Source organism: Fusarium oxysporum, genomic scaffold (genome assembly GCF_000149955.1).
Source record: "Fusarium oxysporum f. sp. lycopersici 4287 supercont2.30 genomic scaffold, whole genome shotgun sequence".
Classification (NCBI taxonomy): domain Eukaryota; kingdom Fungi; phylum Ascomycota; class Sordariomycetes; order Hypocreales; family Nectriaceae; genus Fusarium; species Fusarium oxysporum.
The window spans coordinates 291,391-304,273 of NW_017264845.1; the positions used below are offsets into that span (position 1 = coordinate 291,391).

General features: G+C 48.6%; 4 protein-coding genes across 4 annotated transcripts; 3 read left to right on the top strand and 1 right to left on the bottom strand.

Moving 5' to 3' along the window:
* Positions 1-5,917: 5,917 nt before the first annotated feature.
* On the top strand, positions 5,918-6,277 carry FOXG_16014 (uncharacterized protein; the record flags this gene model as incomplete). Its single annotated transcript, XM_018396098.1, has 2 exons — positions 5,918-6,043; positions 6,098-6,277. The coding sequence occupies 2 exons, from the start codon at positions 5,918-5,920 to the stop codon at positions 6,275-6,277; spliced, it is 306 nt and encodes a 101-aa protein (XP_018256368.1).
* Positions 6,278-6,722: 445 nt separating this feature from the next.
* Positions 6,723-6,997, bottom strand: FOXG_16015 (uncharacterized protein; the record flags this gene model as incomplete). The annotated part of the gene is made up of 2 exons (XM_018396099.1): positions 6,723-6,788; positions 6,842-6,997. 2 exons carry the CDS (start codon positions 6,995-6,997, stop codon positions 6,723-6,725), a joined length of 222 nt encoding a protein of 73 aa, XP_018256369.1.
* Positions 6,998-8,408: 1,411 nt separating this feature from the next.
* On the top strand, positions 8,409-9,829 carry FOXG_16016 (uncharacterized protein; the record flags this gene model as incomplete). Its single annotated transcript, XM_018396100.1, has 2 exons — positions 8,409-9,147; positions 9,201-9,829. The coding sequence occupies 2 exons, from the start codon at positions 8,409-8,411 to the stop codon at positions 9,827-9,829; spliced, it is 1,368 nt and encodes a 455-aa protein (XP_018256370.1).
* Positions 9,830-12,064: 2,235 nt separating this feature from the next.
* On the top strand, positions 12,065-12,613 carry FOXG_22188 (uncharacterized protein; the record flags this gene model as incomplete). Its single annotated transcript, XM_018402586.1, has 1 exon — positions 12,065-12,613. One exon carries the CDS (start codon positions 12,065-12,067, stop codon positions 12,611-12,613), a length of 549 nt encoding a protein of 182 aa, XP_018256371.1.
* Positions 12,614-12,883: the final 270 nt, after the last annotated feature.

Here is a 12,883-nt window from a genome sequence, read left to right on the forward strand (position 1 = left end):
ACCTGAGAATGCTCTCTCTGGCTCAGCTGATTCAGATGGGATGGAAAGGATATCGATAGCCATCCGACTGAGCCGTGGATACTGTGCCCGTGGCTCAAGACGAGACCACCACTCAAGAGGAGGACAGTCGATTTCAAGAGGTAAAGCGTTGATAAAGGAATCCAGATTGTCTGAATCGGTAGAAATAGCCTTCTGCTTCACCTCAATTGACCTGAAAAGAAACGATAACTTACCATCCTTCTTCGAGGGTAGCGGTGCAGGACGACGTTCTGGTTCCTTTGAGATGGCAAGCCCTTGTTTACTCTGTCATCCAGATGTCCCGAGCACCAGCAATAGCTGCCTCATGCCAGTCTCGAGGCCAATTTTGCTGAATATATGCTAGTCGCTTAGAAGGATCAAGTAGTAAGGCGGCGGCATAGACCGGGACATCTTAAGTCATAGTATAGTATTTGTCTAAGATGAACCAGCCCATCTCAATGGCATGGAGCATCCGAGTATCCATTAAGCCAGGCTGCGAGTGCTGAACCTTTGCACTCTCATAGTGGAAGAGTAGAGCATCCATCAGAAAGAGGGACTGGGAGACAGAAGAGCATTTTCCCTCGGCATATAGAGTTGCTGATGCAAAGGGCTCAAGGAATACATGGGTTTTGGCCAGCAAATACCAATCAGAACCACTTAGAACAGTATCTTCAAGCTCTCTGTCATGCTCAAGTAGAAACTGATTGATCTGAACTTTCTTCCTAACGGCATTGTCGGTCACTTTATACCAGGAGGACCATCGTATGGCATTATCAATCCCAAGGCTGAGGCCGACAGCATCACGCCAGCTATCACTGTGGAGTGATGAGTTACGAAGCCAGACAGTAAGGTTATGGAGCTTCTGGAGAGCCGGAATGCCTTGCCACCCAATATAGTCCTCATCAATGCCAGTCTTCTGACTGGTCTTAGCTGTCGATTTGGGCCTTTTACCTTGCAGCACAGGCTCTTCCTGCTGTGATATGGTTTCTGCTAGTATGGCGGCAAAGTGGTCGATCATATCTACACTCTCATCGCTAATAGTAGCATTGAGGGCTGCTGTGAGAGCCTCCTTAGATCGAGCAAGAAGGAAGGATTGCAAGGAGAGGTTAATGATATGACCAATGCACCGGATTCGACGCCTCTTAGGGTTGAAATCGATCCACTCTATGTCAGATAGAATCCAACTAGCTAGGGGACAAGTATACCTGGAGCTCTTCCTTCAATTTCTCTGATAGTACCTCCAAACACGTATTATTCGAAGTTGCATTGTCTCCTGTGTGGTAGCCTACTCTCAATATATCGAAGTTGCCTAGGACTTCCACAATCAAGGCTGCCTGGGCCTCACCACTATGACTGAATGGACATTCTGGCAGTCCTAAGAGCGCCTCTCGAAGCGCGTAGTTATAATCAACCCATTGGGCACACACTGCTAGCATGGCATGGCGATGCCTTGATGTCCAAAGGTCAGTTGAGATGTGGATCATAGATTAAGAACCCTGAATGAGATCTCTAAGCTGGGAAGCATATAGCCCATAGTTGGCATTTATGATCTTCATAGCCTGATCACGGGACGTAATCAGGCAGTCTTCAATGGCAGGATTGCATGCCAGGGCAAGACTCTTCATCTCATCCCAAGTAACTGAAGAGAATGGGACCCGACGCTGCGTGAGGAGTCCCACGATTGCCTCAATATACCGCTGAGCATTGAAGACCTTCCGAAATGCACTGTCAGATGGTTGGAATGTTATGTATGAGTCTATGGATGGCTGCGTCGATTGCTGTGAGTTTTGAGATGTCTTACTAGCCTGGATAAGTTGCCGGTGTCGATTTTGTGCATGGTTTATGGCATTGCTCGTGTATCCGTTGCTCCAGCGAGTTGAGCAGTGAAGACAGACGTATTCTCTTCTACCATAAGACTTTCGAACCCTTCCAATTTGAGCCTTGTTCTTCTCAGGATACTCAACACGGAAGAAGCTGTAGAAGTCCCAGCCCAGCCGCTCGATGGCTGTTAATTGAGCAGAGGTTGAACTGATAGGCGATGAGCTAGCCATAGTCGAGATTCTAGGAATCAGTGCTTAAGTATATGCCTAAAGCATCTAGGATTTGCAGTGAGATTCGCTGTAGCAAAACAATAGAGACAGGGCAGCTCGGCCATAGCATTGATTGAAAAAGTCATCACTTGCATGTGGAAAATATCGAATCGAAGAAACCTCTTAATTTCTATCTAACGAGGGACTGGGAGCTAGCTTCTTGTAGCTATGTTTCGTCATAAGCAGCATTGATGGCCTTTAGGCAGCCGTATGCTGCCTTGCGCTAGTTGTGATGTGGCGTTCATGCTGTCCGTGAAACTATTCACGACAGTTATCCTTGGCCGTGACAGAGCTTATCCGAGGAGTAAAGAGAACATAAATTTATATGCCTGTCTGCTAACGGTGGGCGTCTAAGAGCCATAAGTGTGCCACGGGTCGTAGCCATCAGTGAGGTCGTTTACTACTCAGCCGGTGGCGGATAGCTTCACGGCGTAACAAGGCCATCGTGGCACGTCACGTTTCTGGTGTATACGATAAAACTAATATCTGATTAGCTAACACTACCAACTTGACCAATTATATGGAGCGTCTTATTGTCGTACAACAGTTGTTTGGGAAGTTCGGTAGTGTTGTACAACTTCAACAAAAGTAGTGTTGTACAACTATACAACAGTTGTACTCATATAACAACACTACAATACGTATGTATGCCCGCGGCTGTTATCGCTGAAATCCGGTTTTCCGTATAGCTTCATTAACTTTAAATGACGACCAACAGCGCTCTTGGAAGCTTTAAATCTATCTGCAGCTTCTCTTACGGTAAGAGGCTTCCCTTCTTTGGTGTTGCGGTGGCGGCGTTGAGAGAGCAAAATTGCCCGAGCTGCGGCAACGGCGGGGTTGAGATATCGAGGATCCTCCCATTTTAGAGATCTGGGAAAAAAGGGCACTTTGAATACGAGATATGACGAGATTGTACTTGGAATTGTCTGTCAAAAGCTGGGTTTTTGGTGGTGAAAACCCATAAATTTAGACTGAGTGGGGTATCCGGTTGTCCCAGATTTTTGCCCTTGTCCCAGATTTTTGCCGCCCACTCTCTGAGTGGGGCTCCTTTTAGCCCGGATCCACGAGTGTCTTCAGAACATTTATGGAGCCTATCTCTTGTCAGATTGGCGGCTGGGAATGGGCTCCACTTCCCTTATTGCAATATTATTCTTGTATCCAAAAGAGGGGTGAAACCCCTCTTTGACAGACTGATCAAAGAATCAAGTCGACGATCAATAACATCACAACATTCTGGTCCACACTTGGATACACTCACCCCATCGTATTCGTGCGTATCTAACATCTCTTTGACCGGCACAAGACTGCAAAAGGTAACTTACCCCGCTTTTTTGCAGGTACCTGCGGGGTACATGGAGTTCCCGTCAGACAGCTTCTTCTTTCAACACCACCAAAATCATCAAAATCCTCATACAAATTGACCGTAATAAGTCTCAATTAAAACGATGAGCTCTCAAGAGATACAAGATTATATAGATGATTATAGCTTTGATAGCCGGCCTTTTGCCGCAGCTGCTAATGACCCCACCGAGCCACCTAACCTTCCGCCTGAAGAGGGCCGCGGTGATCATTTTCAACCTTTCAATATAGAAGATCGTGATTTTCAGATCAACCCTCTACCCCAGCAACCCCTTGAACTATTCCGGCTTTTCGTACCTATTTCCCTTGTACAGTCATGGGTCGGATACACCGAAGACTGGGCTTTTTTTTGCGCTCTTAACGGCGTTATTGACAGCTAGAATACCCCCCTTTCCGACCACTCGCGCTTGAACGCTTGGGAAGGCATCTCCACCGCACAGGCATATGTATGGCTTGGTATCCTTATTTACCTAGGAATTCATAGGGAAATATCCCTTGAGGACCATTGGAAGGCCCCTAGCCTAGGAGATCAGCGCCCCCTTCATCCATTTACGAAGTTTATGCCGTTACAGAAGTTCGAGCTGATCACACGGTATTTCCGCACTTATGATCACACCAATCTCGATGTGAGCAATGAGAAGGATCTTTCAAAGACCTTCCAAGCGGCTGAAGAGTGGTCTGAGCACATACAAAGGGTGTCTATCGAGCTCTATCTTCCAGGGACTAATCTGACTATAGATGAGTGCATGGTGCCGTTTACAGGCAGATCAAAAGAGACAACTCTCGTCAAAGGAAAGCCCACGCCGATGGGGTTTAAAATCTGGGTTATTGCGCAACAGGGCTACTTTCTGCAGTGGCTTTGGCATGTGAAGGCATCACCAGTTACGGCTATAACAGTCAAGCTAGAGGCGCCGACGCCGTACGGCAAGAAGGGAAAGCTACGGACCGAGATCCCTCTTAGCAATATACAGAGCGTCGCAGTTCACCTACTGAAAAGGCTGACAACAGCGACATATCACGTCTTCACAGATAACCTCTTCTCGTCGCCGCAGCTCTTCCGCCTCCTTCGGCAGCTTGGTCACGGGGCCACAGGCACAGCACGCCCTAATTGCGGTATCACCACCGTGATGAAGCAGATAAAAGAGACCGGGAAGAAGCCTGATGGTATGCCTTTGGTGTATAATAAGGTGTATTTGATCCCGACAAAGGATAAACAGGTATAGACAAATTTACCTGTATTTCCCTTACTAATCTGTCTCTTTCCCTTCCCTCTAGGTCCTTTAAGTCGCTTGGAAGGATAGCTCTGTGGTCCTCTTCCTTATAACTGTGCACGGCGAAGCCCCTCTCAACCGCACACCAAAAAAGAGGAAGTTGCCCGCCAAAAGAGGCACAAAGGCAGAGGCACAACGCCTAAAGGAGGTCTTCAACGGAGATCAGGCTAGGATAATCCCTATTCCTTCTGTTGCCGCTCAGTATAACGATGAAATGAATCACGTGGATCGCGGTGATCAGATAAGATCCTATACCTCATATCAGCATCGTTTCCGGCGCGGTCCTTGGCAGGCGTTGCTTTGGTCTTTCCTTCTTGACGTTGCACTTGCGAATAGCTTCATTTTGCAGAAGAAGGCCCGGCAGCCTCGTTGGAAGCCCTATAGCACGGTTCGAGATTGGAAAGAGGCTATTTATAACGCCATTTTCAACAAGTACGGCACCGATAGCGGCATAAGGAAGAGATGCCGTACAGGGAAGGAAGAAGACAGCGAGGATCTTGACGCACGGCAAATTCACCTACAAAGAGATATTAATTATGTCTATAGAGGCAAAAATTCCGACTGCCTAGCTTGCAAAGGCTTCCGGCAAGGGCAGCCTCGACCCTTCAAAAAACGAAGCAAAAAAGGAGGTTATCTACAGCCGATATCAGGAAATCAGCGGCGGTCACAGACCCGGTACGGCTGTAAAGTATGTGAGGTAGCTATTTGTAACACAGCGAGCTGCTGGTACTTCTATCACATGCAAAATTAGGTGTGTGGGGATGTACCTTGAGTTGCGCTAATTTTGATTGGCTCTAGACCCCTGTCGTGACCTCGTTGCAGTCTTGTGCCGGTCAAAGAGATAAGTGGTCTTGCAGTACCAATCGGGTGAAAAGTCGACGCACAATTTCCGTAGCAATGGCGTCCTGGGGCGAGGGGGTTCTGAGCTGATCATCGGTCGCTGATTGGAGATTGCCAGTACTGTGTAATATAGAGTCATTATCGTCTCACTATGCATTCATGACCGACGCTGTGGAATCATGACGTCCATATTGCATCCCGTTCTGAATTGAAATAAGGGTCCAAATTCCTCTCGTCTAGACCTAGATAGTTCAACGTCTTCAAACGAGATCATAACGAGTGTTGAATTACGTGTTAAACATTATGTCACTTCCCCTTACCACTGAATCATCTACCGTCATGTCCGACTTGAATACCCAGACCACTGTGCAGAATAGGCGCGGTCACGGCCCTCCTCACACCACTAGGCACTCCAAGGCTCAAGAGAAGGCACCCCAAGGTCTAGAGGAGAACCTTCCCGATTCTGTATGACAACTATCATCACATGCCTGGGAGCCTGCAGCTAATTATCTATTTCAGGTCCACCGCACCGGCGCTGAGCCTGGTCAGTTTATTCACAAAACTCACGCCAAGGACGGAGGCAAGGCGTCCATCGTGCCTCAGAAGCTACAGGAGAAGCTTCCTGAGAGTGTTGAGCGTGCAGTCCCTAACGCCATCCACAACACTGATGACGCTGGTGGCCTGCACCGAAAGCAGTAAATAATGGCTTAGGATTGGCAATGAGGCTGGAAATTTTAGAAGTCCAGATTTATCTTGTATATTAGGCTTAACTTGTGGGCCTATCCTGGCTTGGAAATATTATTTTAGGTTTTACCTGTACTACGTTGTTAAACCGAAAGACTCGGTTATAAATGGCCAAGATTGTTTTTTCCATTGCGAGTGAATGCATCGCGTCTTTGATGGCAAGGTCTGTCACACTAACGCCAAAGCTCCTGAATAAAATACTAAGCCTTCCTGCACCCCCTTAGCTCATAGCTGAGTCAACAATGACTGGTCACTGTATCCCATGGGTAGTTAGTGAGCCTCCAAGGCGTACCTCGCCCCACGTAGGCCCTGTCATCGTGACGGTACCTACGGGGAACCTAAAACCCCCTCTCAACTCCATGTGAGCGGCTAACGCAGCTATATTGTTCCTTAAACTGTCTCATTTGTGCTCCAGAGTCCCTGGATTATGCGCAACCCGGTGACCATGCTGATCCTCGAAGAGTACCTGATTCAAACACATCAGTTCACTTCCAATACGAAGAACCCATTAAAACGTACCTTTGGAGGATTCTTAACTTCTTCTTTTTCGGCGTCCTTTGCAGTTGTCACAATCCTCTCCACGTCTCCCTCGTGTCTACCACCACGGATCCGCGTCCAAACGTGATCGCCTTTGTTTATTGGCTCTGCGTTCTTGTCCTCGATATTAGAGGCCATTTCGTTTCACTTGAGAACGTGGAACAGAATTTGATAATTCCTAAGTTTTTAAAGAGAAAAGTAGTTTTTAGCTTACGGAGACCCTTTTTTATTATTAAAGATGAATATGATACCAGGGCAGTCTGACATCAGAAGAGCATTAATAGATTGAATAACTTGACGTCAGGGTCACATGTTAATTAAATAATCTTTAAGGTTTCAGCAACGATCTCCCTCGTATTAAGTATTTTGTGTGCTAGGACTGGAAGGGATCCCAAGTCCGTTACAGTACGAACCCAGGAGTAGGGGCCTTTTGCTACCGTATTCCACAGCTTAGTTAGGTTTGAAACAGCGACTGCATCTGGATGAGGTCAAATATACGACTGTCATCGAAAGTGCCGCTTCTACACGTATCATTAGACAGGCGGAACGAATCAAAAGCTTGCGAAGGACAATTTGGTTAACCCTATCTCCTGAGTGCGTGCGGACCTCCACTGTGGTCACGGTGAGGGGGGTGTGACCAATTAAAATGCACGAAATAAAAGGTACAAATTCCTATGCTAAATTAGGTGGTGATAGAAGCCCCGGCAATATTGCTCTTTACAAATTGCAACATCACAGGCATCTGAGGGTGGTCTGATGACGCACTGTTTCACTGTTGTTGGTCGCAATCTTAGAAGACCCCTGCTTGCACGTGACACCCCAGCTCATGCCTATTGTTTCAACAGAAACGCGGCGCATTTCTGTGCGGTAAAAGTGGATCCGTGGTGCAGGGATATTGATTGGCGGAGAAGCGGAAATGCGGCGCACTCCTGGTCTACATTCTTGAGTAGGATGGGAATGATGGTGCCCGACTCTGCGGGGTCGGTACCGTCATTGTGGTTGGTAAATCGCAGACTCAGCTTTGACGTCGCAGGTATAATCTAATACCGTCATTATTGAGTTGTGGTCCCTTGCCACCTCCACTCTACTACAGGTAGAAGTTAAGACAATCTCCAGTCTAATTTACGAGCAGTTGTACCTGCGCAAAGATTGACAAATTCCTCGAAACCCTTCGTTATATGTTGGATAGCCTGAATGCCCACATCGAATTAGGATCATCGCCTCCGGTCGGCCCCCATTAGACATCAGGGTCGATTCTGAATGTGTACACGATTGCGCAACTGAATACAAGTTTCTCGTGAAGATGGACATACCTTCAACGTATTAGCAGCACAATCCATGCCTGCTCATGATGTCATTCCGTCACTAGATGATGTCTGAGGGTGTTGAGAAGCGAACTGATGATACTCCAAGTGGCTAATACCTCTGCCCATAAATAAGGATTGCCAGCTGCGGCAAAGACTTTCACTAAACCTCTACGAACTCTTTTCAGACCGAATTTTCTCCAATTTTTGCCTACCGTCTGACTATTCGACCCAAATCACCCAGAATGGCTCCGTCCACGGTTGAGCTCTTAAGAGACAACGTTACGCCGTTCACATCCATACCCGAAGATAGCGATACGATAACGAGATACTTTGATAGTTTTAGTGACTGCAAGGTACTTCTTATCGGCGATGCTTCCCACGGCACATCCGAGTTCTACTCAGTCCGCGCTGAGCTCACGAAGTATATGATCGTGAACCATGGCTTCAACATTGTCGCTGTTGAAGCTGACTGGCCCGACGCCGAAGATGTTGACCGATACGCCAGGCGTCGACCAGGGCCAGGTCAGGGAACCGCTGAAACTCTTCAGATGGCGAACAAAGAAGGAAGAGAGCCAGCTTTCTTGCGATTTCCGACGTGGATGTGGCGCAACATGGAAGTTCACGACTTTGTGGAATGGCTACGAGATTACAACAAGGGTCGGGAGATCCGCGAGGCAACGGGGTTTTACGGGTTGGACCTATACTCTATGGGAACCTCGATGAGGGCTGTGGTCGACTATCTTGCTACCGTGGACAAGGACATGGCAGACGTGGCACGGCAACGATACGGCAACCTCATGAGCTGGGCTCAAGATCCCCATGAGTACGGACTTGAGGTGTTGACGACGGCTTTTCAAGGTTATGAAGACGACGTAATGGATATGCTACAGGATCTCCTCAAAAAGCGCATCGAGTACTCTGCGGCTCGTGGAGACGGTATCGAGTTTCACAGCGGAGAACAGAATGCGAGAGTTGTCAAGGGTACGCTCCTCTGAGATGGGTTGTTCTAACAACAGCTGCTAACATATAACTAGATGCCGAATACTACTACAAGGAGATGTACCACGGTCGACACGAAAGCTGGAATCTTCGCGATACCCACATGTTTCAGACCCTTGTTCGAATCCTCAAGCATCGCGGCGACAAGTCCAAGGCCATCGTATGGGCTCACAACAGTCACATCGGCGACGCCCGCGCCACCAGCATGGGCTGGTCCCGAGGCGAGCTCAATATTGGCCAGCTGTGCAAGGAGACGTACGGAGCAAAGGCTCTCAATATTGGTACCGGTACCAACACTGGTACCGTTGCTGCTGCGAAGCGCTGGGACGGTGATATGCAAGTTATGGGAATCCGACCGGGACTTCCGGACAGCTACGAGGAGCTGATGCATGCCACGGGTATTAAGAACTTTGTCTTGGATCTACGCAAGAAAAATTGTGATGCGCGGTTGCGAAAGGCGCTGAGTGAGCGCCGTCTGGAGAGGTTCATTGGCGTGCTATACAAGCCTGCTACGGAGAAGGCGTCGCATTATTCGTCTGCTATCCTGCCGGAACAGTTTGATGGCTTTATCTGGTTTGACGAGTCACGGCATGTTGGAACACTTGAGGTCCATCAGCCTAAGTCGCCTCTCGAGTATCATGAGACTTGGCCCTTTGGATTGTAAAGTAGTTCAGATTGCAAAGACAACTCATGGCCAGCTTTCAAAGTCAATTGAATGTTTTGCCGGCGAGCAACTGGGATGGATGGCTTCTCGGCCAGCTCGAGAACCAAGGATGGGAACCACACAACGTACTTCAATATATTGAATGGATTGATGATCAATGTCAATTCAACTCAAACATCGAGGCGCCCGCTACAGAGGCGCCCGGGCGCGCTTTTAGACCCCGCGCGCCCGGACGCGCAAATTATGTCAGCATTCAACCGAGGCAACAACACAACGGCAGAGATCAGGGGCTGCCACCATGGCTCAAGCAGCATTCCCTAATGATGTGCTCCCGCCAGAGGGCACATACGACTCTCGGGAGGCTCTTCTTCTAGCCATAAACTCTTGGGCGAAGCCTAGAGGTTATGCATTCACGACGGGAAAATCTTCCAAAACTCCAAACGGCCGAGTGAAAGTTGTATTTGCGTGTGATCGGAACAAGCCTCCGCCAAGTGCATCTGTCGAACGAACACGTCGCACATGTAGCCGAGGAACTGGTTGTAAGTTCTCAGTACTTGCCAAACAATCTCTAGGGGGAAATTCATGGGTCTTGAGTCACCGACCGAGCCAGGAATACGCGCTACACAATCACCCACCAAGCGAAGACCCGTCCGCCCACCCAGCACATCGCCAACTTAAGGAAAACGATTTCAAAGCTATCTCCAGCCTCACGGCTTCTGGAGCTGCCCCTCGTGAAATCAGAACTTATCTTTATAATAATTCCGATACCCTTGCGACTCAGAAAGATATCTATAATCGAATTGCGGCAACGAGAAGAAATTTATGTGAAGGTCAAAGCAGCATTCAGGCACTGGTCGACCACTTGAACAGGGAGGGCTTCTGGTGCCGAGTCCGATTAGATTCCAATAATCGTCTGACGGCTATCTTCTTTGCCCATCCAGACTCTGTTGCATATCTACAATACAATCCCGACGTCTTGATACTGGATTGCACCTACAAGACGAATAAGCACGCTATGCCACTTCTTGACATGGTTGGAGTTGACTCTTGCCAGCGCTCTTTCTGCATCGCCTTTGCTTTTCTCTCTGGCGAGACAGAAGAAGACTACTCTTGGGCCTTGCAACATCTCAAATCTCTCTATGAGCACGATCTTCCTTCTGTCATCTTGACAGACCGGTGGCCAGCGGCGATGAATGCTTCCGCAACCTGGTTCCCGTTCTCCAAGGCGCTGCTTTGCCTCTGGCACGTCAACAAGGCAGTCTTACAGCATTGCCGGCCTGTCTTAATCCTGAGCGGCGGAGACCAGCCAGAAAAGACATGGGATGAATTCTATGCATCATGGCACTCGATTGTAGCCTCACCGACTGAAGCGATATTTCAAGAGCGCCTGGCCAGCTTCGAGCGTAAATACGCTGAGAAGTACACAGAGGCTGTTGGGTATATTAAAACATTCTGGCTTGAACCTTACAAGGAGAGGATCGTCAAAGCATGGGTAGATAAATACTTGCACTTTGGCAACACTGCTACCTCAAGGCAGGTTGCTTACAGGATCATGCAACCATAGAAGATAGATACTGATAAATTCCCAGGGCGGAAGGAATTCATTCCCTGATAAAATCACATGTCAAGACATCTACTCTGGACCTCTTTGATACCTGGCAAGCGATGAAACCTGCTATCACTAACCAATTAAGGGAACTAAATCATTTACGAGCGTCTCAACAGATACGAATACCGCTAGATATCTCCGGGGTGCTATTTGAGGCTATACGGGGCTGGATCTCACATCAAGCTTTACGCAAGGTCCAAGAACAACAGCGGTTAATTTCGGCACTGCGAGCTCCCTGCAGCCAGAGCTTCACATCCTCGCATGGACTACCATGTGCTCACACCTTAAAACAGTTCGAGGAGGAAAATAAGGTCTTATTACTGGAACACTTTCATCCCCATTGGCACTTGAAGCGACATATAGCTCAGCCACAGCCTGTGCTGGAACCCCGAGCAGCCTTGAGCCGGCTTAACAAGAGGCGCAATCAACCGATATCAAGCACAAGGCGAGAGCCGAGTGGATTTGAGGCAGTTGAGGCAACGAAACGACAGAGGGCGCAGCCTAAGTGCAGCAAATGCCACATATTAGGTCATATGATGACCTCAAAGGCATGCCCTCTGCGGTACGAGGAGATCTTACAGCCGTCAGCGGCACCATTGCTAGGTTCATCTAGGCAGGCAAAAGCCATGCCGTTAGCATCATCGCCGGAGCCAGGGCAGGCAGGGCCAGACGGAGATAGTTCCAGCTGCATCATCGTTAATGCCGGCGATATAGATAGCATAGCGCCGGCGTTGTCACCAACAGCACCATCGATACAGGCAGGGACGCAGCCGACACTAAGATATGATGACCCACGGGCTATCTACCAAAGATATGTTGCGGCTCGAGATGCTTGGTATAAGGCCCAACCCCGTGGAAGTGTTAAAACCAATCAAGAATATCGGAAGGCGCAGGGTCTACCTCTGCGATACGATAAAGCAAGCTACCAGTGGTGCCTTGACTGGAAGCAGATGGGCCAGCGCTGTACTATGCCAACAGGCTCTAGAGATTGGAGCAAGGAGGAGATGATGGCCTACCTGGATTGGAGCAAGGCAGAAGATGATCGGGTTGAGGCTCAGGTAGCTGCGGAGATGGAAAGCAATCCTTTTTCTGCTGGTAGAAGAGGCATGCGGGAGATCTGGGAGGCGGCGGAGAAAGATGGTAAAGAGCAGCAGGGTTTGTATTCAGCTAAGTAGCTTGAATTCTATCGTTCTAGATCCTGAAGTCTGAACGCTACGCGCTGATATCAGTATTTATTACGCCCGTGAGAATGGATTTCATAGGGCCGGTGGCTGCGCTAATAAGTAGCGGCAGCCCCTGATCTCTGCCGTTGTGTTGTTGCCTCGGTTGAATGCTGACATAATTTGCGCGTCCGGGCGCGCGGGGTCTAAAAGCGCGCCCGGGCGCCTCTGTAGCGGGCGCCAAACATCGAGATTTGATTACGTAACACGTGTTGGAAAATCGGG